Genomic DNA, 27,557 nt, shown 5'->3' on the forward strand with positions numbered 1-27,557 from the left:
TGGGTCTTACCCTTTGCCTGTTCTAAAGCCAGATTACCATGGTCATCTAATAAATGGTGGACAAGTGCCCAGCCTTGCTGGTTCTACCCAGTAACACCTGCCTGCCACAAACCAACAAGAGTAAATAAAACATCTTTCACGTAACCTTCATCCTAGTGCATAAGAGCCAGGACACTCAAGTCACATGCACCTGGGTTTGAAAAACTGGACTAATAGAAATATCTCCTGCATAGGGTAGTTGGGAAAATTATAAAAGACTCGTGAATCAGAGCCTAGTGCCTGATGCAGAACAAGTCTGTAATGAAATGCGAGCATTTATGAATGCGATCATCATTTTCTGAAGACATCAGAGATTTCAAAAATGAAAGTAACGTTATCAGGGTGTAATGGTTCAATTAACCGTGTGGAAAACAGACTTGCAAACTATGAGATTCAGGAAGAGGGCCCAATGCACAAACATTCTGAGTGCCTGCCAGGTGCCAAATGTCCTAGATACTGGAATAAAAAATGAATGTGACAAGTCCCTGCTCTCATGGGGTTTAAGGTCAGGACTAGAGCTGCACACAAAACCTCAAAATAGAGGTGGACACGAGATGCTGTGGGACACAGAGCAGAGGCAGCTGATACAGCCTGGAACCCCGAGAGAAAATGTCTGGAGGTGGAATTTTGGTGTCCGAGTAGGGTTCAGCAGGGCAAGACCACAGACTAAGCCAGACAAGTGAAAAACAGCGTGACACAGGTCAGAGACACATGAAGTTCAATCCCGCTGAAGTTTAAAATCAAAGATGGAGGATCAAGGAGACGAGAAACCAAATCATCAACCTGCAGAGTCCTTCCTCCTCCAAGCCAAGCTCCAAGTCACAGCAACTGTGGGTTCTCTCCCTATCACAGGTACCTTAACTCTGCTGAAAATGCTTTTCTGTGTCATAGAGATTCAGGGTGTCCAACCTACTGAAATACTGAGACAGATTTCCAGAATTCACATGACATTAATTCCATTAGGGGAAAAAAAAAAAAAAGTCAACTGACACTCATACAGCAATTACATCTGGATCTTTTGGGTTTCAGAATACACTGAAAAGAGCTCTGGTCCTGACTCCTCTTATCCTGAAAGTTTACTTACACATGCACGTGCTGGGCCTTGATCAAGAAGACTTTAGGGTCCTGGGGGGAGGTGGCAGTGTTCCCCAGGGAGGGGAGAGCTGCCCTCCCTGGTTTTGGGGGGAGCCTGACCTACAGTGTCCCGTCTTCCTGGGCTGCTGTACCTCCTGTGTCCCTTCTGTGTGCAGGGACCCAATTCCTTCTGACACATCTGGATGGGTCAAAGCCAGGCATTTGACCTAGCAACCTACTCTGGGTTGCTACTGTGAGAAACACCATGTTCAGAACAGAAGAGATTCTCTAGACTCAGATAACCTAACCAGGGTGGGCAGAGCCTTCCAGCTGGTCATCAATGCTATTTATTCTCATCTCAAGGCAGGAGTGGAAGCGATGTATATCACTTCCAGGCCTGTCCTATAAAAATCTCCTTCTTACCTTTCTGTCACCCAGTGATGCATGTATGTATGGCTTCTTTGGAAGCCATACATGGAAAGATGGGGAAGCCACTGGCGCTCTTGGGTCCCTGAGTGACCATGTGGAGTGAAGTGAACCTCTTCTCACCAAATTCCCGAGACCTAAAACCCAGTTACAGCCAAATAAGCAAGGAATACACTTCAATGAGGCTTAGGTCACTGAAATCTTAAGCATTTCTTAAAGCAGCTTCCCTATGTTAGCTAACACATCTGCCTATATATATTTGTGGCTAATCCATTTTCTTTCCTTTTTTTTTTTTTAAACCAGCACTATAGGAAACTATCCTGTATTTTTAGAGCAATGTCGTACCTCGTCCTCAGAGAAATATGTTTTTGTTCATCCAAAGCCTAAAAGTTATTGTATAATTTCATCAGAGTCTACAAAAATAGGATCCACAAAGGATAGGCTGATAACATAAATCAATAAAAGCTGGACTGGTACAAAAACAAACAAAAAAAAGGAAACCAAAAATTACTGGAACATGCTTGCTGCTTAAAGAAGAGGTCACTGATTAGTTCCCAACAACTGCTGCCATGTCAGGATGCACGCCAGCTTGCTATTTTTTGAGATGATTGGAAGGCCCAAAATTGATGTGAATTCTTTTAGTTTTTAAACTCTGCAAGCTATACGAAACATAGCCATGGGCTTTTAATGAACACCCCCCCCCACCCCCGCATATGAACTATGACTTGCAAGTGGGTGAGAATCCAGCTTCCAGACATGTCCCCAAACCATTTGGGCTATTAGCAGGTACTTTCTTGTAGAGTTCAGAACCGTCTCTGATGCAAAAGAAACTGGCCTAGAGCATGTCTCCAAGACTTAAGAAACCAAATCTGTAAATTCAGAGAGTCTCCACAGTCCTGGAATGTAAAACCTGCAGAGCCCAAGAGGTGCTGGGTCTCCTTGCAAGAGACAGAGGAAAAAATTTAGCCAATGGTGATGCTACACTCAACAACAATAAGTATGGGATTCAGGCTTGGTACCCCGTGGATAACAAGGACCAGCAGCTTTAATCCTGAATGAGGTGGCTCAAGCCTACTCCACTAATGCTGCCGCTGCTCCTCTGAGCCACGAGCCATGGTCCTAAGGATTCCAGTGTCCACAGACTGTCTCTGGAGAAACCTCCCTACAAAAACAGCAACACCTTTTTTCCTAGACCCAGAGTCTCCCCCAAAACCCCAAGGCCTTGGGAACGGAAAATTTTCCAATTTAATTTTTTTTCTTTTAGGGCCACACCCATGGCATATGGAAGTTTCCAGGCTAGGGGCTGAATCAGAGCTACAGCTGCCGGCCTATGCCACAGCCGCAGCAACTTCGGGTCTGAGCCACGTCTGCAACCTATACCACAGTTCACAGCAACTCGGGATTACTGACCCACTGAGCAAGGCCAGGGATCGAACCCGCATCCTCCTCGACACTAGTCAGATTCGTTTCCGCTGTGCCATGATGGGTACTCCCCAAGTTAAAACTTAAGCACAGAGAAACCTGCTATACATCTCAGAGGCTACTTCAAGAAGACAGCCTTCTTCTGAGAAATTCAGGTGATTTTCAAAAAGCACCATTTTATTTGTTTGTAATTATTATTATTTTTTAATGTTTTATGGCTGAGCCCGTGACATATGGACGTTTCCAAGCCAGGGACTGAAAGTGAGCTGTGGCAATGCTGGCTCCTTTAACCCACTACTCCGGGCTGAGGATCGAACCTGTGCCTCCACAGTGACCCAAGCAGCTGCAGTCGCATTCTTAACCCACTTTATCATAGCAGGAGCTCCAAAAGACGCAGTTTTTAGGCACAGTTTTAATTGCCAGGCTGAGCTAGAGCTTTCCCAAGGATGGTGTGTGGTGTGGTCAACACACCATCTGCTTTGGGCTCAGGCTTACTGGGATTTATCCCTGCTTTGACACCTTTCTAACAGTGGCTACCTACTTCGCTGGACTGGGAGAGGAGTTAAATGAAATAATGCATATAAAAACACTTAGTAGAGTGCCTAATGCATAGGGTACATCCTCTCCCCCCACCAAGAGCTTTTGCTGTTATTACGGAGAATAACCGTATAATGTTGAAAGAGATTCAGGCAGAGGTTGTTTAAAGTCAGCACTAGTGAGTATTGTAAACATAATACACATTCAATAAGTGTTTGTTTAATATAAGAGCAATTGTAATTAAGCCTAAGCTCTAAAGAGCAGGAAGTTAACCCTTTCCTGTCCTGGGGCTAAAAAGGGCGATGATTCCAGAGGTGAGCTATTAGTTGGTTAAATTGTTCAGTTACCCTGATTTTATTAGTGATGCTGATATGGAAGGAACTAGATACAAAGATCATTAAAAGGGATCCAGTGTCTGCAACTGGACCCACTGGCCAAAAGAACAGGGAAGGAGGACATTTGCTAATGAGGATAATTAAACATGACTGGATACCTACCCAAAGCCTCGCCGATCATGGCAGTGAAGCAGATAAAGGAGGGACCTCACCCTCTGAAAAGAGACTGGGCATTATCTGTTCAACTGCCAAGGGCACTGAGAGGCAATAATGGTCCTGTTCAGAACACATCTCATGTGTCACTTTCAAATATGGGCCCAATCTATTCTCCTGACAATGGCAACCAGAGCAGAAAGTCCATATGCACTGATAAAATCTGCCATATGCAACATAGCAAAAAAAAAGAGATAGAGGTGTTTTTCAGTTTGTTTTGTTCTTCTTTTCTTAGGCTTTCTATTTTTAGCCATTTTGTTAAACTAGCAAGGTGTGTTTTGGCAGAAAACTTAAAGAGAGATGCTAACCAACAGCAGGGGAGATAAAGGCTCACTTGTAAAGGACTGTTTTGCTTTGTTTTCTTTCGAATCAGGTAGCTCCTTAAGGCTACTCCCTCTTGGCAGCAAGAAAAAGAATCCTGGCTAGACCAGCTTTAGGCTAAGCATCACAGGCTCCCACAGCGGCTGCAGATAACTACAGGCCTTCACCAACCACCTAACTGACCTCTTGAGATCTACCCATCTTTGAAAGCTGATGATTCTGTAAGATGGCCTGGCTGAGACATCCAGCAGACCACTGCCTGACCATGACAAGCTGTGTCTGCTTCTTATGGCAGAGTCTGCAACCACATCTTGAGGCAACACCCAGGCTCCGTAAAGGACCAGCTACATGTCATAAAAATTGACTAAAATTTCTCTAGAATGTGGCATGGCACTAACTCCATTTCTGAAGATCACTCTTATAAAGAGATAATGTTTTCAAAAAAAAAAAAAAACCCACAACCAACAACAACAAAACCTAGTAAAAAAGTATGAGCCAAAACCTATTGCCAAAAAGGCTTAATGCATGCTTCAAAGCAAGAGAATTTCCAACAGGGAGCCACATGGGAATTACAGACAGCAGGATACAGTATATTTCACAAAACCAAACTTCTCAGGAGCTGACTATGATTTTAAAATTTAAAAGCGATGACATCTTATTTAGAAAATGGTGAATCATTTGGAATAAATTCACGTAGAAAACAGGAAGACTAAATAAAGGGTTTGTTTTCCTTAAGGTAAAGAGTAAACGATAAAATCCACCCAAAACTAAAAAAAAAAATTTTGATGAACTCAGTTGGAAAAATTATCCTAACAGAGAGTAAGAAATATTAGAAAGCTATAGTAATGAAAGCAAATTTATGGTTTCCAAAGGGAAAGATGGGGAGGATAAATTAGGGGGCTGGGATTGACATATATATACTACTATTCATAAAATAGATAAAAAGGACCTATTGTATAGCATACAGTAATCTATTCAATACTGCATAATAACCTATAAGGGAAAAAATCTGAAAAGGAATGGATATATATATTATATACATATAATATATATATGATTTGCTTTGTTGTGTACCTGAAACTAACACAACTTTAAAAGTCAACTATATCCTAATTTTAAAAAAATCTGAAAGGAATGGATATATATATATATATAATATATATGATTTGCTTTGCTGTGTACCTGAAGCTAACACAACTTTAAAAGTCAACTATATCCTAATTTTAAAAAAAGAAAGCTATAGTGATGAAGACAGCATGGTGTTGGCCCAAGAAGAGACAAATCAGATAACCATTACAACATAGTGTCCAGAAACTGCCCCACAGATCCATGCATATATAACCATCTGCTTTATGACAAATGAACCACTGCAACGCAGTGGAGAAGGATTGCTTTTTTATTAAACAGTGCTGGATAGCCATATAGGAAGAAAACAAAAGAGCCCCTTCGTCCATATCTTATACTACATGAATACTTCATTACAAATGGATTGTGGCGTTAACAGGATAGGGAAAACCACACAGCTTCAAGAAGACAAGGTTTGGTTTTTGTCTTTTTTAGGGAGGAAGATCCATTAACTCAGGGTAGACAAAGTTTCTTAAATAAGTATAAATGCACTAACCAAAACTGAAAAAAAATCCATAAATTCAGACCATTAAAATTAAAACTTTTGTTCATTATAAGCTACCATTAAGAGAATAAAACAAGCAAGATAAAGAATTAGAGAAGATATTTATGATACATTTATCTGACAAAGAACTGATATCCATAATACATAAGGACCTCCTACAAATCAATGAGAAAAAGACAGACGACCCAACAGAAAAGGAAATAAGCTGAAGAAAAATTTCACAAAGAAGTTATCAAAACAGCCAGTAAGTTGATAGGAACATCTCAATTAAATCACAAGGCACCCACCATCAGAGTGGATACATTTATTTTTTATAAGATTTTTTTTTTTTTTTGTCCTTTTAGGGCTGCACATGCAGCATATGGAAATTCCTAGGCCGGGGGTCGAATCGGAGCTTCAGCTGCCAGTCTACACCACAACCACAGTGACGTGGGACCCAAGCTGCGCCTGCAACCTACACCACAGCTCACAGCAATGCCGGATCCTTAACCCACTGAGTGAGGTCAGGGATTGAACCCTCGTCCTCATGGATACCAGTCTGGTTCATTACTGCTGAGCCACAACGGGAACTCTAGAGTGGCTAAAATTTGGAAAGACTGGAAAAATCCCAATGCCAGTGAGGATACAGTGCAACTGGACTGTTCCCACAGTGCTGTGGCCAGGAAAGTGTGAAGGCGTAAATCACTGTGGAAAATGTTAAGATGTGGTTAATTCTTAACGATAGAATAGTATTGGGCAACAACAAAAAAGGGACCATTTCTAAATACAGCACAGGTGAATCTTACCCATATAATGCTGAGTAAAGGAAGTCAGAAAGGAAAGGACCTACTGTATGACATCCATTTTTTACAAGAAAATCCAAAACTAGGTAAGGCCAATCTATGGTGATAGAAATAAAAAATACTGGTTACTTTTGACAGAGGGCATAGTGCCTGGCAGGGAGTGCCCAATAAGCTTCTGGGGTGATGGAAATGTGCTTGGTTGACATGTGTGGTGGTTACACTCTCACACCTGGAGGAAGACTTCTGTTTCTGATGGAGAGAGAAAAGCATGGGCTTATTATTTACATGCTAATGCTAAGAGCAAGCCAGATACATTACTTAATCACAGATTTTTGAGACCCTAAGATCCCCGAGAACATGAAACCCAACTGAATGAAAATAAAAGACAAGGAGTTCCATTGTGGCTCCGTGGGTCAAGAACCCAACTGGTATCCATGAGGATGCGGATTTGATCCCTGACCTCCATTAGTGGGTAAAGGATCCGGCATTCCTGTGAGTTGTGATGTGTGACTTGGATCCTGTGTGGCTGGGGTGCAGGCCAGCAGCTGTGGCTCCAATTTGACCCCTAGCCTGGAACTTCCACATGCCGCAAGTGTGGCCCTGAAAAAAATAAAATAAAGTAACATGAGATAAAGACAAGCCCTTTCTAGAGAAAGACCCATAGCTGCTCTTCTCATCAGAGGAGTGAGGAGAAGAAAGTCATTAAGGGGTAAAAGGACAAATCACCCTGATTTGGAAGGAAACTTGAGTGGCCGTGCATGGAAGTGCTCGATGGATTCCTGTACTGGGGGAGCCTGCACCCAACATTTCCTGCCCATGATCCTTTACCTAGTGCATGGGGTGGGGGCCACCAAAGGTTAGGTGCAGGACCACAGATCTTCCATGCTCAGGAGGAAGCTGGGATCGGATAATTTCCAGTGAGCAGATGGGGTGTGGATCCAGAGACAGGACACTTACAGGGAGACTGTGCAGGCCCAGCAATGACCTAAGTCAAGGCAGTGGCCTTGATGATGGTGAATGCAAATGGATTTCATGAACCACTTTAGAGGCAGAGGAGACAGAACCCTTGGCATAGCCTTCCTATGCTGCATATTTTATTGTACTTTTATGAGGTAAAAATTAAAATGAATAAAAATCCCATTAGGTCGTCTTGCCACAATTTTCTATAATGAGAACTGCAAATGGGAATCATAACAGCATGAGATGGGCGGAGGATCTTGGTCTAGACTGCAATGCCATCAAGGAGCCAAGAGGCCACCAGAGACGCCACAGGAGACCAGTCCCAAATAAAATGAGCCACTGAGGTCAACAGAAAGATCCCGGGAAATCTGTGGACTGTTGAGAAAGTGGGTAGGAAGCAACACAGCACCATGTGTGCCCAAGAATTTATCTGTGAGAAAAGAAAACTGTGGGGGTCGTGAAAAGAAGTTGAAGATTCATGATAATAATTTTAATAAATCTTACAATAGATAAGTTTTACCATGCGATCTCAAGCATCGATCGCAGTGGATCAAGTCCATGATGGGAGCAAGTCTCTCCTAAAATCTTGCAGTGATTTTACAACAATGAAATTGCATTAAACAATTTCTTAAAGTGGTGGGAGAGAGGAGGAAAAAGAAATAGATGAGGTGACGTCAAGTACCCGGGTCCAGTCCCTTGGATGCTGAGAAAGGCCTTGTCTCTTCATTCTATGCGGCATTCAGTCATGGCTGGTGTCCTTCTAGTGACTACTATTTTTACCAAAGCTTGATTGAGTTAGGTTTAGGTTTATACCTAGAAAATTATGCACAATGACATGAAAAATAAAATACTGAGAGAAGAAGATTTATGAGATAATGTGATCAGCATAATGTCTGCTGATCTTGAACACAGCCTAGGAAAGTGAAAGGGTAGATTAATGAGGGATTAAGCCAAACATGAATTTTAATATCCAAAGACATTTATAAGCAAGAAACCCTGGGGTATATTTATAGAGCCACTTTAATTAGTCAGTATTCAAAACAGCTTTACACACGAGTCGCGTTTTCCCCAGATTTTAAGTATGCATCTCTTCTAAACGAGCGAGGTGAGGTGTTGCAAACCATGCGTGGAATCGGGGATTGGAAGATGGGGGCTTGAGCTCTGACTCTGAGAGCAAATCATAACACCTGCTCGAATGTAAAATGGAAAGTTCTAACGGGCCACCACTAAGATTAAACACAACTGTGGATGCATATGTGCTTTGCAAAAGAAAAAATGCTATGTCATTGCCTCAGAGGAGTAAAGAAGAGAAAGAGAACATATGTTCATGAAATTTGCTCTTTTCCAAGTTAACTGCCCTATCACTCATGTCTACATATATACACACTCTGTAGACAGAGTGCTTTGAGTTTCCTGCTGATGATCCAAGCACCAAAGATTTTGTTCTGACTACTACCCCAGCACTCGCATTACAATGTGGAAATGATGGAGCTAGCACATGTATCTAGGAAATACCGAGCACAGTGATTTCTCATGGATTATGTTACGAACTTCCAGGTAATTTCAAAAGGAACTCCATCAGAGTGGTTAGTTTAGGCTGTAACATCAGACAGACCTGGATTAAAACCCTGCTTCTACCAATTTAAGAATCCAACCAACCTTAGGCTCTGTTTTCTAGCACAAAAGTGAAGATATTCACAGTACAATGTCACAGGTTTCAAGATCTCAGAGTTAACAGCACATAATGTATTTAGCAGAATGTCGGGGATAGAGTACAGGCCTTGAAAATAGTAGCTTTTACTATGTCTAAAATGTTGCTTACAGAGTTCCCATTGTGGCTCAGTGGTAATGAACCCAACCAATATCCATGAGAATGTGGGTTTGATCCGTGACCTCGCTCAGTGGGTTAAGAATCCGGTGTTGCCGTGAGCTGTGGTATAGGTCGAAGATGCGGCTTGGATCCTGCATCACTGTGGCTGTGGTGTAGGCCGGCAGCTGCAGCTCCGATTCGACCCCTAGCCTGGGAACTTCCATATGCCGCACCTAAGTCCCTAAAAAGTAAAAAAAAAAAGTTACTTCCCAGCAGATAGAATTCTTCATTTTCCATCTATTGCTCATTCCTATCCTTGAAGAGGGATGCAGATCATCAACATACACAGTGATACAGAAGTTCATGTTATTCTATAACACAGGGGCTTATTTTATTACATGGTAACCTCAACATTTATTGAGCAACTGCTAGAAGCTAGGCATCATAATAGACATTACTGATTCAGAGATGAACTAGACATTGTCTCTAACCTCAAGTATTTCTCAAGAATATAAGACTCTTGAGGGCAACTCTTTGTTGCCCTAGATTATTAAGCAGTGCCTAGATTATTGAACATGCTTGGTTAATGTTTACGAAACAAATAGTCTGGTGCTTTTCCTGCCATACACATAAATATCTAAATTCAACACAGAAATTATTTTCACTTTTATTTTGGATATCTAATGAAGAAAAACTGTAAACAAAAACATTTTTTTTTTTCCTTTTTAGGCTGTACCTGTGGCCTTTGGAAGTCTCCCAGGCAAGGGGTCAAATCGGAGCTGTAGCTGCTGGCCTATGCCATGGCCACAGCAACACTGGATCCAAGCCACATCTGTGACCCATACTGGAGCTCACGGCAACACAGGATCCTTAACCCATTAAGCAAGGCCAGGGATAGAACCTGCATCCTTACAAACACTATGTCAGGTTCTTCACTCGCTGAGCCACAATGAGAACTTCCAAGAAAAAATTTTTATCAGTACAAATAAAATTGGCATTAGATGTAAATCCTAGGCTCCTTGAAACAATGTTAATGATTTTCTCACAAAATAAATACAATGACATTCGGCTCTTCCAGAAAAAAAAAATAATAATAATTCAAGAAATAGGCAGCACAGGTTGGAAGAAATTCACCAAGTGTTTGACAATGTGATGAAGGAAAAGAAACTTGACACCATTCTTTTACTTGATGTATTAACATTTTCCCCACCATTTTAAATGTACGTTCATAAAATTTCACGTAAAGATCTAAACTACTGCTCACCTGGTCTTCTTCTCCTCCACCTTCTTCATCATATTTTAAAATATTATCTCTTACATCATCTTCTGGATCAATTAAAAGTTGCTTGGCCTGGCGTTCTTTATCTCGGCGCTTCATCCATACCACAAACATGAGAACGAGGACTAAGGCAGGAAAAGAGTAAAAAGGAATCCACAGTCATTTAAAACATTCGACCTATCTAATCACAGTCTTCCACTCTAATACTTTATACGTATATGGGTGGAAAACTTGTACCGCATTGTCCACTCTCTTATTTTTGGCCTCACATGACGAGAAACAAGACAAAGCAGAGGCCCAGAGCACTAGGGTTTGTGTGAAGAACCTGGGTTCTGGAAATTGATACCCTGTGAACTCACTGAGTGGACATCTGTCCTCAGTTTTACCATCTACAAATGGGGACAATAACTATTTCTATCCTTTACTTTGTCTTGCTGGAGGATAGGCTCTGCTTAATATAATGGCTGGTAGATTCTAAAACAACAAACAGTAAGTAAAATCGGTACTTGTCATTGAATTGCTGTTTCATCCTGCTTGGGAGTCATCAATATATTCCCCAAATTAGAGAGAAGGGGTGCTTGTCAAGGAGGGGAAGTGCTTGCCAAGATGACTTTGACAGTGAACCACACCTGTAGCAGCAACCGGATCTTGAGTGTTTTTGACTCCCAAAGGCCTAGATCTTTCCACTGTGTCATTGTGCATTCCTTTTCATATTCAACTGCATGTTTCAGGTAAGGAGGCTATGGCATTAGTTCGAGCCCTGAAATAACATTAAGCTTTCATGCTTTACATTTTTGTCCTTCGACCATAAATTTTCCAGCAGGTGGATGTGAACATCAGGCCTGATTCATTTTCCTTCAGAACTGCTGGAGTCACTTCTTCACACCACAATCCATCAGATCTAAGTCTTTCTTGGTAAGGCTGGCACATATGCCACGTTTTAGTTGAAATTGAAACATATCCCTAAGTGCACATCTAGGAATGCATTCTCTCTAAAATCTGGGGCTATCAGTTTACATCCTGAAGCAAAAGATTTAATGACTCCTATTTGAGCACATTTTTATTATTGGCCATAAAAGTAAATATCCTCCTTTTAAAGCCAGATACATGATCTCATTTACCATTGTTCCAGGGCTAAATCTAGCAAGTGGATTATTAGTATAGCATGCAGGTTTCAAATTATAGTCAAAGTAGTCTCCACACAGGAAGTAAAAAATGCTCAGGCTTCTATAGTAATTGCTTAGAAAAAAAAAAAAAAAAGGACAGGATTCTGAATTACCAGAACACTCGTAAATGGAGAAAACATAAAAGAAATGGCCAACATTTTTAAGAAAGTGATTGGTGCATAGCATGATCACACAATAAACTAAGTCCTGCTGCTATTCAACAATAAAACACAGGGTCCAGGCAATTTATTCTTTTAACCTGCGTGCTTAGAAGTGGTTCCTAGAGTACTTTCCAGTGGTTAATTTCTTGCATTCCATTGAACCAAAGACTGCAAAGTATCTAAAAAAGGAGCAATTCCTTAATCTGAACTTGTTCTAAAGACAGACAATTTACTGAGCTGTGTAATCATTCCTATTATCAAATGTGCTGTATGCAGTACCATCTTTTGCTATTTTATGCAGCCCTTTGGAAACAAATACCTTGATCCTTGCATGACTGGAGCAGGTTGCTGACTGTGCTTTATATGAAGGAAACTGAAGGAAAGCTATATACTTATTTTCCTAAATCATCAACTGTGTGCCATAAATTCAGACTCAAATCATACGATAAGTGCCCAAACCTAAGACTGTCTTAAGAGTCTGCTACAGTTCCTCAAGGGACTAGCATCAGAAAACAGCAGTAGGGCAGGGTAGGCTGGCTGGGTTTGCTGCAAACGTGGAAGGGCTTGAAAGGATGCTCAGGGTTTTTCTCCTTCTCCAGTAGACTTGGTTGCAAGAAAATGCCCAGAGGTTGAAGAGCATTGTTGGATTACATGGAAGGGCAACAATAAAAAGTTACTGGGCTAGGAGTTTCCGTTGTGGCTCAGCAGAAACGAATCTGACTAGCATCCATGAGTACGCAGGTTTGATCCCTGGCCTCGCTCAGTGGGTTAAGAATCAGGCGTTGCCGTGAGCTATGGTGTAGTCACAGACATGGCTCAGATCCTACATTGCTATGACTGTGGCTGTGGCCAGTAGCTACAGCTCCAATTTGACTCCAAGCCTGGGAACCTCCATATGCCGTGGGTACGGCCTTAAAAAGCAGGAAAAAAAAAAAAAAAAAAAGAGTTACCTGGCTTAACATCCCAGAAGCAAAGAGAATTAAACCCAAGAGACAATCAGTACTTACTGAGCAGAATGATGATGCAGAGCAGGATGGCAATGATGGCACCTGTGCCCAGCCCCGCCCCTACAATTCTATCCACATCTGTGCAGTCCCCGTTGGAGTCACACTGGCAAACCTTCACTCGAAGGATGGAAATATTTGATTTGGGAGGATTACCCGAATCCGTGATTATGATTGGAACTTCATAGATCCCGGCTTCAAGAAATTTTATCTTTAAATTAAGCTGAGCAAAATCACCTACACAAAAAAGGAAAAAATACAGTCTGATAGTTTATACACAGCCCATACATAATACAACTCCAACCCACAGACCATTTTCTAGGATGTATGCCTACCTAAGAGTATATATAAAGTAGATTTCAACTATCCTGCATTGTGAACTGTTTTTTGGATTAAGGGGCTTTTGATATCTTATTTAAACTTTAAGTAGCTTTAAAAATATATTTAATGAGAGGACTATAAAGCCCTTAAAATTAATGTTTCACATCAGGCTTCAATGCCTCTCAACTGCACATACATTCAAATAATTAACCTGTTCTTACCATTAAGTCGAGTGATGGTCCAATTTCTCTTAATAGTCACTGGAGACAAAGGAAGATCAAAAGCAAATGGCCCAGCATTTGGATCAATGTCATAGTCAAGTGCTGTAATGTTAATTGAATTGGGGTCTGGAGTTTCACAAGTCTCCGCCTCCTGAGGTAACACTTGCGGGGCATTGTCGTTAATATCAAGTAAATAGATCTGCAGGGTTCCTGTTCCACTCATAGGAGGAATTCCTTGAAAAGGAGAAAAATCACAGACCGTTGCTGAACAATACCCTCCCATGAGTTTCAATTATGGTGAAATCTCAAAGCTTCTAGACTTCTGGCCCCAACACTGCATAACCTTGGAAAAATCTAGTTGCCAGAGCCTCTATGCAGACTGTTTTTGGTACAAGGCCACTTCTTGCTTCTTTTCTACAACGTCTCTGTGACACCCATGCTGAGTCCGGGGCACTGCTGTTGGCAATAACAATGTGCACACATGCAACCTGTTCCCCCCTTCCCCCCCAGTGGCCACCAAGTGTGACCAGTGCCTTCCCTGCCCTTTCAGTCCTTACATGCCCCCCCCCCATGCACACCAGCATCCCCTAGGCACTGGGGGTTGTAAGAGATGCAGAACACAAGGCTCGCAATCTTGTGGTCCCTACTCTGATGGAGAACCAAGACGTGCTCATGAAAGAACCTGGGAATACTTTTCCAGCTCAGACACAACTCTGAAATATTGAAACAGGCTACAGACAAGTTCTGCAGACCCACAGACCTCATCTTGGGAAGAAAGGCCATAGAGAAGAGATATGGTATTTACTGATCAATCAGTTGCATCCTTGAGAAAGTATCAGGCTGCTCTATACTTTATTTCATTGTCTTCCTAGGACGCAGGTTTAAATAGACAGGAACCCAAGTGTCTGTAAATGGTCACTGTCATATCCTCTTAGAAGTGGTGGCATTGCTAGTGAAGACTGGTTCTGCCTGACTCCAAACCCCTTATCATTCCACTATAAAATGCTGTCTCTACTCTTCTCACTTTTTGTGATAATTTAGACTGGTAATTTGGACTCTACTATATTATAAATTTCTTTTTTTTTTTTTTGGCTTTTTAGGGCTGCACTTGTGGCATATGGAAGTTCCCAGGCTAGGGGCTGAATAGTAGCTACAGCTGCTGGCCTACACCACAGCTACAGCAACTCGGGATCTGAGCCATGTTTGCAACTTACACCACAGCTCATGGCAACACTGGATCTTTAAACCACTTAGCGAGGCCAGGGATCGAATCCACATCCCCATAAATGCTAGTCGGGTGCCATGATGGGAATTCCCCTATTTTTAACGAATATATAATAAATACATAAAATGCAATGGAAATTATATATAAGCATACATAGTTATCATTATGTTTAATTATAAAATGTATATATACTATATTCATCTATATAATAGAAATATAGGCATTTTCTAAATAAGGCAGCATATTGAGTCCTGGAGGTTTAAGTGACCTGCCCAAGGTCATGAAACTAGGAAGGTACACACCTACACTCCTGAGGAGGGGATAAGGAGAAATCTCCATGGACCTTTTTGAGGAATATGGTTGACTCTGAGAGCAGGGAGAATTAAGATGAAGAAGCAGGGAGGCTGTTTGAAATATTCTAATACCACAAGGACCACTACAATTCTCTATACTTTGAATTACTTTCACATTTGTTACTGTATTTAACATTACTTGCCTTTCTTTTAACAACTTCATAGACTAGCAAGCAGCAAAAACAATGATTAATAATGAAGCGCAGGCACAGAGATGATAATAATTTGGCCAATCATTAAGAAGCAGAACCAGGGCTCCAAATCTAGCCAGGTGATTTAAAGGCAAATGCATTTGCAGAGCATCACAGCTACACAGATTTAACTGCTCATGTCTCTCTTCTATCAAACACCCTTTCAATTAGAAAACACTCCACCTTGGTGAATGAAAAATCTGGTTGTAACTCACAAGCAACATATATACATATAATTTTATAGCTCTTTAAATCTCAACATAATGGTGCAAGATATACTGCTTGAAGTTTCACTGTGGAGAATGCTCCCACTTACATACATCGAGAAAGCATAAAACAGACGCTAATGCCGTGCTTTGATGTGTAATGGCAGAAGCGGTTCCCACTAAGTTTCAACTCTAAATATTTGAACAGCAGGTCTCATATTAGAAAGGATAAGAACTATTGCTTTGGCCCTGTCACCTCGTAAATTTAAGACAGATAATGATCTCATCGAATTTTATTATACAGGATTCAGAAAGCCTCTTTGAAACTCTTCTTATCAGCAGTGTTGATAGGCAACGTTTTTCAAACCGCACATCTCGGCCATCCAATAGAAAAGCCTACTACTTTTATCAGACGCTAACATTCATTGTCCAACACTGAAAGGACTTTAAAATATGCTTGCAATTCAGTTAAAAAAAACTATTAACATGGAAGAGAAGTGTGTATTCGAGTGTTTTGTTTGTGCCAAGCACTGTTGTAAAACCTTTAGATGTACAAGCCCTTTATTACATACTGTTACCATTATCCTTATTTAACAGAAAAGGAAATGGACGGATTGAAAACCTTGTTGCCAAACTGCAGTTTAAAAATGGCAGAACTGGAGTCTGGAACCAGGGGCTCAGGAGGAACTTCAAAGTTTCCCTTTAAAACTACATCACACTGAGGGCTAAAACAAGTCCACCATCAGCTTTACATAAGCCATTTGTATCTTACACATCTAAAAAGAAAGTGCTGGGAGTTCACATCGTGGCTCAGTGGTTAACGAATCCGACTAGGAACCATGAGGTTGCGGGTTCGATCCCTGGCCTTGCTCAGTGGGTTAAGGGTCTGGCGTTGCCGTGAGCTGTGGTGTAGGTTGCAGACGTGGCTCGGATCCCTCATTGCTATGGCTGTGGCGAAGGCCGGAAGCTACAGCTCCGATTGGACCCCTAGCGTGGGAATCTCCAAGTGCCTTGGGAGTGGCCCAAGAAATGCAAAAAGACAAAATAAATAAATAAAAAGAAAAAAGAAAAAGAAAGTGCTATCTATTAATCTCAACCATTTAGAATCCAGCAGAGACTCTGAAAGCCAAAAAAAAAAAGATGCTAAGCCATGTTTGTGTTTTTCAAAACCAACACACTAAAGCTCATGTACCAAATTACTTCAATTTATGCACAAAATTAAGAGCTTCCTAGCCCAGGGCAGACTAGAGGCAGAGAACCAGAGAAAAAACACCAGAGACAGACAAACTGATGGCATCAAACACACTGGCGAGAAGAAATATAAAAAGACCACATCGAAAAACCGTGTCTGGGCCACCGAGGCACCGAGGTGCAACAGGGCAGAAAAACCACAAAGGCTTGTGATCACAATACTAGGCAACCGTGGAGGGTATAAGGACACTGGGAACATTCATTATAGAAGACAGAGACTATATCATAGAAAGCCCAATGGAATCGGAAAATAGAAATTGGGGCCTTAGAGGCATGAAGGTCAGTTTTCTAGACAATTGGGTTTTGCAGAAAACCTCATTTCCTGACGATGCATTCGTGTTGAGGCTCTACACCCGAGATAATACAGTGACCGTATTTAATTACATACCATTGTCAGAAGCAAGGAAAGTAGCATTATATATATTGTTTTTCACATTTGGTGATTCTCTGTCCAAAACAGCAATGGTAGTTATCTGTCCATTCACAGGGTCTATTTTTAGCCAGTTGGCCGGATCGGATAATTTTGTGTACCTGCAAAATAAAAGCACAATAAGTTTAATTTTTTTTTAATAGGTTTCGTTCCAAAGGCAATCAGCTCATTAACTTACATTTTTGGAGATGATGATTGGACATACAGTTTTAACATGGGGAAGTATTTCTGCACCAGTGGTTTGGGGAGGCATATCAAGGTTCTGTCTGCATGAGCAGGCATGCAGGAAACATGACGTAAGTGTTCCAGGGAAAAGAACAAGAGTCTAGTCTCCCTACTGTGAGTTGGGGTTAATGACGGATGTCTCTCTCTCTCTCTCTTTTTTTTTTTTTTTTGCATATGGAAGTTCTCAGGCTAGGGGTCAATCGGAGCTATAGCACTGGCTTATACCGCAGTCACAGCAACACAGGATCTGAGCCACATCTGCGGCCTACACCACAGATCATGGCAACACTGGATCCTTTATCCACTGAGCAAGGCCAGGGATTGAACCCACATCCTCATGATTACTAGTCAGGTTTGTAACCCCCTGAGCCACAACGGAAACCCCAATAGATCTCATTTTAAGCTGTTATAGAATTCTTAAGATAGTAGTGGTGCAGATAAAGCTCATGCATCTTCTGAGTGAGCAGAAGCCCTAAGGTAGAGGGCTTAAGCTAAATTATAACAGAAGTTGAATTTTCTATCACAGAACACTCCTAAAACACTCTCATGGGAGAGAAACCTCCACCCCTAATCCCTTTCTTCCTAGGATTTTCCACCTGGGCCAAGCCTCAGAACTACACCCTTCAAGGGCAGCCCCATGGTCTGAGTCTGTATGAAGCAGATCAATCTGTGACAGTGTCACCTTCTTTTTCAATCTGGGGTTGGGGGATGAGCTTTTCAACCTGGGATAACTCATATACAAACTGGAGACCATACCCCATGCTTTGTGAGGTAAAAAGCTGCAGGCATTCAGTACACCTATTCATTAGCTATTTATCTATCCTGATTTCAACATACAGGGAAATAGAGAAGATATACATTTATCTGTTAGCAGCAATTCTGAAAGAAGTTCAATAAAATATGAGCTAATTTAAAAAATTACCATCACCAGCAGTGGATAATAGTCATGTGGGGTGTGCTCCGCCAACCATCTACTCCCCCATCAGGAAGGATAAATTAGATTTTGCTGAGGTTGGAAATCTTTCCAGATATGTTTTATAAGTCCTATAACTACTGCACAGGTGAGAGATGAAAATAATTAGCTCTTATATCTTGGTTTTGGCATAAGTTTTCTTTTCTTCCTGATGTGTGCAGAAGAGATAAATGTTATATGCTTCTGAGAGTTCCCTATTTACTCACAGTGAAAGCTTTGTGTGATGGTTGGCATCAAAGTGCAGGCAAATTATTAAAGATTAAAAAAAAGGAATCTGAGAACGTCTGTGTTTTCAACTAATACACAAGCAGATTCGTTCTTATATTTCCTACCTAATATACTCATTTGATCTACTGAAGAAACTTCATCAAAGAAATAAAAATAATCTTGGAGTTCCTGTTGTGGCTCAGCAGAAACAAACCGTACTAGGATCCATGAGGATTTGGGTTCAATCTCTGGCCTCACTCAGTGGGTTAAGGATCTGGCATTGCCATGAGCTGTGGTGTAGGTCGCAGACCTGGCTCAGATCTGGTGTTGCTGTGGCTATGGAGTAAGTCAGCAGCTGTAGCTCCAATTCAACCCCTAGCCTGGGAACTTCCAAATGCCATGACTGCGGCCCTAAAAAAGAAAAAAAAAAACCCAAAAAAACAAAAAAAACAAAAAGTCCTGTAATAAGTAGTTCGCGTTCGAATGATAACATCTTATTCAAATGGTAAATAAATGTATGTCCAGCATAGAACATACTGTAAATTACAAGAACAGCAGAAATCACATTTGATACCTAATATTTTGCTGCATATATCGATCTGGGTCCTGAGCAGTGAACGTTGTTAACATGGTACCAGTGTGAAGGCCTTCTTCTTGGCGGATGATCTTAGGATTTGGGGCAAAATAAGGGTTTTCATTCACATCAATAACTGTGACAGACACAGTTGCAGTTGACTGAGGTGGGTGCTGAATACCCTTGGCTAATGGCACTTGATTTTCTGCAGCAACAGTAAGGACAAACATCCTATTTGTTTCAAAGTCGATTGGCTGGAAAAATAAAAAAAATTTTTTTTGAAAGAGAAATCATATTTTTGTAGGCAATAGGAATATCTGCATTCTGCAATTTATTCTTCTCTTAACTCCATTTCTAAAACATTACTTTTTCATTCACTATACCATAGGTTCCTTTCAAATTTCTACAAAACAAACATTAGCTGGTTAATGATTAAAATATTTATTGCAATTTAACTTAATAATATAAGATATTTATATATCTTGGCCATTTCAAAGATATGTGTTCACAAAATAGTATTTATTACTACTGTACATTGCATTTATTTAGCTGCATCTAAGAACTTCATTATTCTTAAGAAAAGCATTGTTAACCAAAAATTTAAAAATACTAAATAATCTGAGGTCAAGCGGGAATGTGATGGTCTAGATCATACAAGCCAACATTGGTACAAAGACTATTTCTCATCCAGGAAAGCTTTTATCAGTCTGCAATGAAGTGGACAAAATACAATCAAAAACTAGAAAACGTGATTTTTTTTTTTTATAAAGCTAAACTTACTCTACTTAAAAGTATCATTCGTAATTTGAAGTAATTGTTTTAGAATACACACATATATACACTTCAAAAAATAATCGTGTTTGATAGGTGGAAGGACTTTTTGTTTTTTCCTTAGGTAGCAGATTAAAACTCTGGCTTTTTTTTTTTTTTCCAAAATAATTTTGGGTATTTTACCAGTCTGTGAAACTCCCAAATCTAAGAACATCTCTCTGGATAAAGGAAATGCACAAATCACCCGTCCTGTAAATATAAACTTCCAATGTTTCACTGAATCCCACTGTCGATAGAAAATTTACCTAGAGTCAAGTGACCAGTCCGGACTTTTCCTTTTAAATCCCCTGATCCTCTTGTAGCAGAGGCTCTAGAATCGTGATTGTGTATAATAATGTGAAAAAAAAAGAGCCAGAAGCACTCCGAGGGCATCCTGGGGAGTCTAAGAACGACCAATCGCAGAAGCTAATGAGAAAGCCACCATATCAGCACAGACCACAACAGTTTCCTCACCGACTGCCTCCTCACCTCTCCATAGTTTTTTTTTTTCCTCTCTCTCACTCTTAAAATCCCCAGTTCAACTTCCCTTTCTGAATTATTTTAAACAAGACAGCAAAGTAGCCAGGAAATAAGACAGAATTCTTTTGCATGAGTGCATTAGCCACATGAAACATCCCTGACAGCATTTATTTATGCTAAGTGCTAAGACCTTTAATGTGTATTAAGCTTATTTATTAAGTCCAACGTGAGGGCTTGGGTACCAGTCATCTCCTCACTTTCCGCATGAGAAACCTGTAGTGTTGATACCACTACAAAGGGCAGAGCTGGGATTTGAACACAGACAGTCATGCTCTTGATCATTATGCCATGTTCCGAGAATTCCCAACCCCTGCCTCATGGGGTAAATTCCCATTCTACTAACACACAAATAAAATTCTTGGCAAGTGACACCTCATTGCACCTTTCTCTGTAAGGCCAACATTTGGGTTCACTTACAAATCAAGAGTGTTGGGATGGGAGGCAAGGAAGCAAATCTTTTCACTGGGTGGCTCAAGAGAAGAAATGTCCACTTTATGTTTTAAAATTTTTGCTTTTTTTTTTAAAGCGCTGCACCTGCCGCATATGGAAGTTCCTGGGCCAGGGGTTGAATCAGAACTGCAGCTGCTGGCCTACTCCATAGCCACAGCAACGCCAGATCAAACAGAGTCTGTGACCTACACCACAGCTCACAGCAATGTCGGATCCTTAACCCACTGAGATTGAGGCCAAGGACTGAACCCACATCTTCATGGATACTAGTCAGGTTCATAACCAGCTGAGCCACAACGAGAACTCCCTAGACGTTCACTTTAAAGAGCTTTTCCACTAGCACTGTCCCTTTGGGACACTTGACATTCCTTTTACTTCCAGCCCTCAGTTTTTCTTTTATTTATTTATTTATTTATTGACAATTAAAGATCTTAGAAGAACCAATTTCTTAAAGTCTTGAAAATAGCATTTAAAAACAGCAGAGTAAATCCAAAACCTCTTAAAAGCATAGGCCCTCTGCTTGCCTGCATTCATCCCATTTCACTTCTGTGATGTTTTCTGGTTTGTTCCCTGAGCCAATACTCTAATAGCAACCTATAGACATAAGAATAGTGGGTGGGGATTATCCTTCCGAACAGCTACCCACTGGCCATCAAAACTCCACAATGTGACATATCGCTGGCACATCCACTCCGATGACAGTAAACGCTACGGAGGGCTGTCCTGCCTTCGGATTGTTAAAACTGTCCACACTGATTGAAAAACAATCATATTCCAGGGATAAAGTGAGGATCTCTATGTTGGCCTCAGCGTCAGCATAACTGAAAAAATAACAAGGATGACTCTTCCAAATATATCAACTTCCAGATTTAGAGACATTTGAAAGAAAAACATCCTCTTTGTAAGCACAGAGCACTCTACCCAATATTCTGTGATCATCTATAGGGGAAAAGAATCTGAAAGAGAATGGATATGTGTATATGTATGACTCAATCACTTTGTTGTACAGCAGAAATGATCAAAACCTTGTAAGCAGACTTCAATAAAACTTTTTTTTAAAAAAAGGAAAAGATCAAACATCATACGATTCAACAACAAACTACGGGGTAGGGGGCATATGCCAGTCCCTGCAGAGTGGCTGTCAGCCCATCAGCCCATCAGCTCATCAGCTCTCAGATTATCACACTTACTTTTACTACGGTGACTAAGCCGTCGTTGCTGTTGGGGTCGGTCTGAATGGCAAACCGGCCAGTGGGATCCCCACCGCTGATTCTGTAGACCGCGTTCCAGGCCGGTGTGTGGGGCTGGTCCTTATCTGTCACTGTCAGATTAGCTACTATGACATCCACCCTGTTTTCAGGGACCTCGCCGTAGAACTACAAGAAAAGACGAAGCTGAGTCAGAGGAGCAACGGGGACCCTGAAGGACAGCACGTCTTGATGACCACACGGCCCTGAGTTTACTGCCCCATTAAATCTTTACTATCCACACTAAACAAGAAGATTAGTAATGCAGGTAATCACAGCATTTATGTTGGACTTTAAAAATAATGTAACTTTTGTCGACCGTCAGTTTTTTTTTCCAAATTATGTTAGAGTTTCATTAATATTAAAATTAGTGTTCTTCAGTGAGTATCTGGGTGATTCACAGAGGACTACTCCGAAGGAAATCATTTTACTCAAGAGATCATCATTATATGCTGACGAAGTGGCATAAATCCGTCATGTGGCTTGAGGACCTGAAGCTATTTATAAATGTTTTGTTCCAACAGCACAAAGGTTTTTGAGGGCATTTCTTCCAGGCAGCATGTTTGAACAACTTTATCAGTGGACTTGGAGAGGACAGAAAAAAAACAAATTACTCTGGAGCCTTATTTAAAACCCTGGGGTAAGTGACAGAAAACGCTGGAGTCGGTAATCATTGGACAGTGAGGTGAAGCAAGTTCCAGCTCTATTTAAGGCATTTATGATTCATGATAAAACTTCTCAGTAATGGACCACGGGCCTCAAGTTCCATGAGTGACAGTCTGGACTTACTGTCATGGCAGTAAACTCTGGAGGATTGTCATTGACATCTGTCACCGTGATGATAGCCGTGGCTGTGTTGGAAAGGCCATACGTGGGATTGCCTTCCATATCTGTGGCTTGAATTATTAACGTATACTGCTGCACTTTCTGCAAAGACATAAAGGTAACAACTTAAATGAAACTAATTCCTCAAGAAGACGTAACAGTTGTTCTGTAAATGGCTCTTTCATAGACACAAAAAGCACAGCTTCATTCACCCTGATTAGCATTGCTCGAAATTTCCCAAGGGGAGTTTACTTTAACTTGTGGAAGCACAGGTCTGGTCCTTGTCTGGAGAGATTTAACTCTACGTTGTCACCTCTACTGGCAGAAAGGGAAGATGTGGCAGATGTGTGAAATTCACTGCTAAGCCGAAGCTTCCATCTAGTTTCACCCTTTCTTTGCCTTCTGAACTTCAGGACATTGTCATCCAGCATCCAAGTCATGTGGTTTCTATTTACTTTCTCATATGTTAATTTCTACCCAGTTTGGGATGCTAAAAACAATAAAGAAGCTTGAGAGGGAGAAGAAAGCATATAGAATTCATAAAATACATATGCTTTCCTTTTATATATTCTTTCTTGTACTTTCGATTATACCAAGATTGATACAATACAGTCTCGTAATTTCCGTTAATGTACACTATTCACAATTATATAGGAGATAGACATTGTTAAATGAAGTCAAAACCAAATTAAAGGGCTTCTGTTTATATCCTTCATTTTGGAACACAGCAGTTATTTAATAGCTGCATACTCAACAGACTGCTATTTAGGCATAATACCCATCATGTCCACAGACCTATCGTGGCTATGGATGCACTTTCTTTTTTTTTTTTTTTTGTCTTTTTGCCTTTTCTAGGGCCGCTTCCGCGGCATATGGAGGTTCCCAGGCTAGGGGTTGAATCGGAGCTGTAGCCACCGGCCTACACCACAGCCACAGCAATTCGGGATCCGAGCCACGTCTGCGACCTACACCACAGCCCCATGGCAACGCCGGATCCTTAACCCACTGAGCAAGGCCAGGGATCAAACCCAAAACCTCAGATTCGTTAACCAGATTCCCAGATTCGATGGGAACTCCTGGATACACTTTCAAATAGACAGTTATATCAAAGAGGCATCAATGCTTTCAAATTCCAGATTGAATTTTTCAAAGGGGAGCCAAATTCAGCTCTAGCATTTCTAAGAGAAAATCCTGAGTCTAACTAACAAAGTTTTATATTAGAAAAACCTAAACAAAACGAATAGCTAAGATCCTCTGAATTCTCTGTGGATATTGGGCACTGATAAAAAAAAAAATAGAGATCATTGAAAAATGTTAAAACATCCTCAACAACAAAACTCACGTCATCCTACAAAAAATAAACAGTCACTGCAGTGAGTAATTTTCTCTAATTCTAAATATAGCCAACATTATGAACGGCCACTCTTGAGGGGTTTTTGGAGCTTAGAGAGAACAGACACAAATTGTAGCTTTTGCTTTAGTTGTTAGTGGGAAGAGGAAGACAAAGAAAGGAGTAGGAGGGAAAGTCAAGCCTCACACATTCAATTTTTAGTCTCTGTCCACCCAGATGCCAATCTCTAGCAGTTATTTATTTCCGTTTCTTTTCCTTTGTCTTTTTAAAAGAAAAGCATCCTACTTTTTTTTTTTCCTTTTTTTTCAAATGGCTGCACCAGTGGCCTATGGAAGCTCCTGGACCAGGGGTTCAATTCGAGTCACAGCTAACGGAATGCTGGATCTTTTAATGCCTCTGTAGTGACCTGAGCTGCTGTGGTCACCGAACCACATGGGGATGCCTAATCTACTTTTTTGATTGAAAAAACAAACAAACAAACAAAAGAATAGTGTGGGTTGAACCATTTTAACTTTTCTTAACCTGTAACCCCCTCATCATAATGCTTACACAGGCTAAACTATTTCTCAGTGATTTCCTTTCCCAGTCAAGAGTGTCATTTCAGCTTAATGCTCTCATGGGTAGTGAGAGAATTTTGTCAGGCATTCAGTTCAGCCTCCCAGCTGAAAGTCATGAAAATAAAAATTTGTTATGACTTTGAAATACCATTTTTCTTGGCTGCTATTTGCAGAAACAGATGAACATGCTCAAAAAAGAAAAAAAAAAGGAATTTTTAAAATAAGGATAAGAAACTCACACAGATAAAGTCTGGAGCTAAGTCCTTTGTTAATATCACCTTTACAATGATCTTCAGAATTATATAAGCATAATATGTACAGTGTTTCACAAAGCTGGAATATTGGGATCAATAGCTAATACTTGAAATTTCCTGTTGTTTCAAACCTGTCTTGAGATCTCTTAGTAACTAAATAACATTGTTATTTCTGAAGTATAATGTTGCATCAAGTAAAAAAGTACAAAACAAAACACCAACTTGGTAAATAATATAATCTCCATTTCTAACTGTCTGGCTGGTAAAATGCTTTTACATTTAGTAAGGAAGATGTGACAGCCTATGTTTTAGACAATCAAACTATTTAGCGTTTCTTTCCTAAGTCACTGGGCATCTGGTTCTGAGTGACTGACATTAAGATTTCATAAGAATTTGACTTCCTCTCCTCATAGTCCCAGAGCTGATCAAGGGGACTTGGCTTAAAAATGTTTCCTCCCTTTCTTGTCTAGAAAGGATAAAATCTTAATCCCTCTGTTGGCTGTCAGTCCTTCCAACTCTGTGATGCACCCTTCTTACCAAAGCTCTCACCTTCCATTCACTCACCCCATACCTTGAACTGTCTATATTTATCGTCAATTGCATACCACATTCCTGCACCACTGCATTGGGCATATTCCTCTGTTCAAACCAGTGGTTCTTAACTGGGGTGACTTTGCCTACCCCCCCCCAACCCAATCTCCCTTAGGGGATATTTGCCAGTATCTTGAGACATTTCTGGTTGTTGCAAGGGGGCAGTGCTACTGACATCTAATGGGTAGAGGCCACTGATGCTTCTGAACTCTGTTTGATGCACCAGACAGGCCCCCACAACAGAGACTTATCCAAAATGTCAATAATGCCCAGGTGGAGAAACCCTGGCCCAGAATACCCTTCCCCCTTAATCTGAGCCTGGCAAACACAAAGCTTGAAGTCAGCTCATGTCTGACTTCTGAAAGCCTCCGAAGAGCTGTTTGTGTCCTCAGGACACACTTCTATCACTGTTTCTAGTTTACAAGGCTGTTAGGAGTCCACTGTCTGTCCTCCCTGGCTATGTACACACATACGCACGCCCCTCCCCAGGGTCACTGCTTTGCAGATGTCTGTGTCCCTGGAACATAGAGTAAGCATGCAATAAATGCTTCTGAATTTATAATTGGATGGATGAATGTTTCAGAAATTTTGGCCTTGCATTACATTCTACCAATCATTTCAGATTCGGGAAGAAAACATCTTCTTATTTACTTGGCTAGCTATCATTTATTCATTAAAACATATACAGGGAGCATAAACTAGCTCACTGTTTCCCAAACTACGAAGCTGATTCATATACCATGTCCCCAATTCTGCCCTGGCGGCCTATTACTACACCATGAGTCACTTACTATTTATCTTGACATTAACTCCCTTTTAAAAAACAATTTGTTATAAAAGTACTGTTATAGGAAAAGCAGCCTCTCTTGCCATAAATATAACTGTAAAAATAAACACAATACAATACTTGTGCTCTGGCAGTCTCTCCTTGATGGCACAATATCTGAAAGACTTGGGGTCTCTGATTTCCCCTAGAGGCTTCCCTATGTGTATCAATTAAAATCATTAGACTCCTGTATTATACTTCTGAAATGCTGAACTAGAGTGCTTTAAGGAAATGCAGAGGTGAGAACATACAATCACCTATTGGGCACTCATTTAATCAAAGTCTCCTGGAGGCGGGCAATGGGTAGTATTTACTTGGATAAAATGATGAACAAAACCAGAGATGACTTTGCTGCCATTAGGCGAAAGAGACAAATATTAATGGATCCCAGGACCAAATGTGCAACACAACCACAGTAAGAATAGGAAGAAGCAATGGAAGACGCCTTTCCTAGGGGCATATGCAGCAGTCCTCCGAGCCTGGATGAAGAAATGAATGCAAGATGCATTCTGGGGGTCAACTGAGAGGAACTTGCTGACTCAATAGATGAGTGGCAGGAACGCAGTGCACAGTAAAGGGAAGTGGGCCACGATCTTGGGAAGCTGGTGGCATTGGTCGCATGAAGTAGGAAATTCATTAGGAAGCACAGATTTAGGGAGATGATGAGTTTGCTTTTGGATGCACTGAGTTAGGGGATAGACAAGTGGGTAATAACCTTTCATGAGAAGGGAACCAGTGAGGGAAGTGCAGGTTTGTGACCCTGTTCAAAT

The 27,557-nt window shown here is 40.9% G+C and overlaps 1 protein-coding gene across 1 annotated transcript in view; it reads right to left on the minus strand.

The window, feature by feature from the left end:
* The window catches only part of CDH2 (cadherin 2), a 235,457-nt gene that overhangs the window by 22,253 nt on the left and 185,647 nt on the right, over nucleotides 1-27,557 (minus strand). The window contains exons 8-14 of the mRNA XM_047794018.1: nucleotides 23,173-23,310; nucleotides 22,327-22,512; nucleotides 19,337-19,590; nucleotides 17,316-17,458; nucleotides 13,702-13,935; nucleotides 13,163-13,396; nucleotides 10,814-10,953 (exon numbers count right to left, since the gene is read on the minus strand). Coding sequence (XP_047649974.1) covers nucleotides 10,814-10,953; nucleotides 13,163-13,396; nucleotides 13,702-13,935; nucleotides 17,316-17,458; nucleotides 19,337-19,590; nucleotides 22,327-22,512; nucleotides 23,173-23,310 — 1,329 coding nt within the window. The remainder of the gene's footprint in view (nucleotides 1-10,813; nucleotides 10,954-13,162; nucleotides 13,397-13,701; nucleotides 13,936-17,315; nucleotides 17,459-19,336; nucleotides 19,591-22,326; nucleotides 22,513-23,172; nucleotides 23,311-27,557) is intronic.

This window comes from Phacochoerus africanus, chromosome 8 (assembly GCF_016906955.1).
Source record: "Phacochoerus africanus isolate WHEZ1 chromosome 8, ROS_Pafr_v1, whole genome shotgun sequence".
In the NCBI taxonomy this organism is placed as follows: Eukaryota; Metazoa; Chordata; class Mammalia; order Artiodactyla; family Suidae; genus Phacochoerus; species Phacochoerus africanus.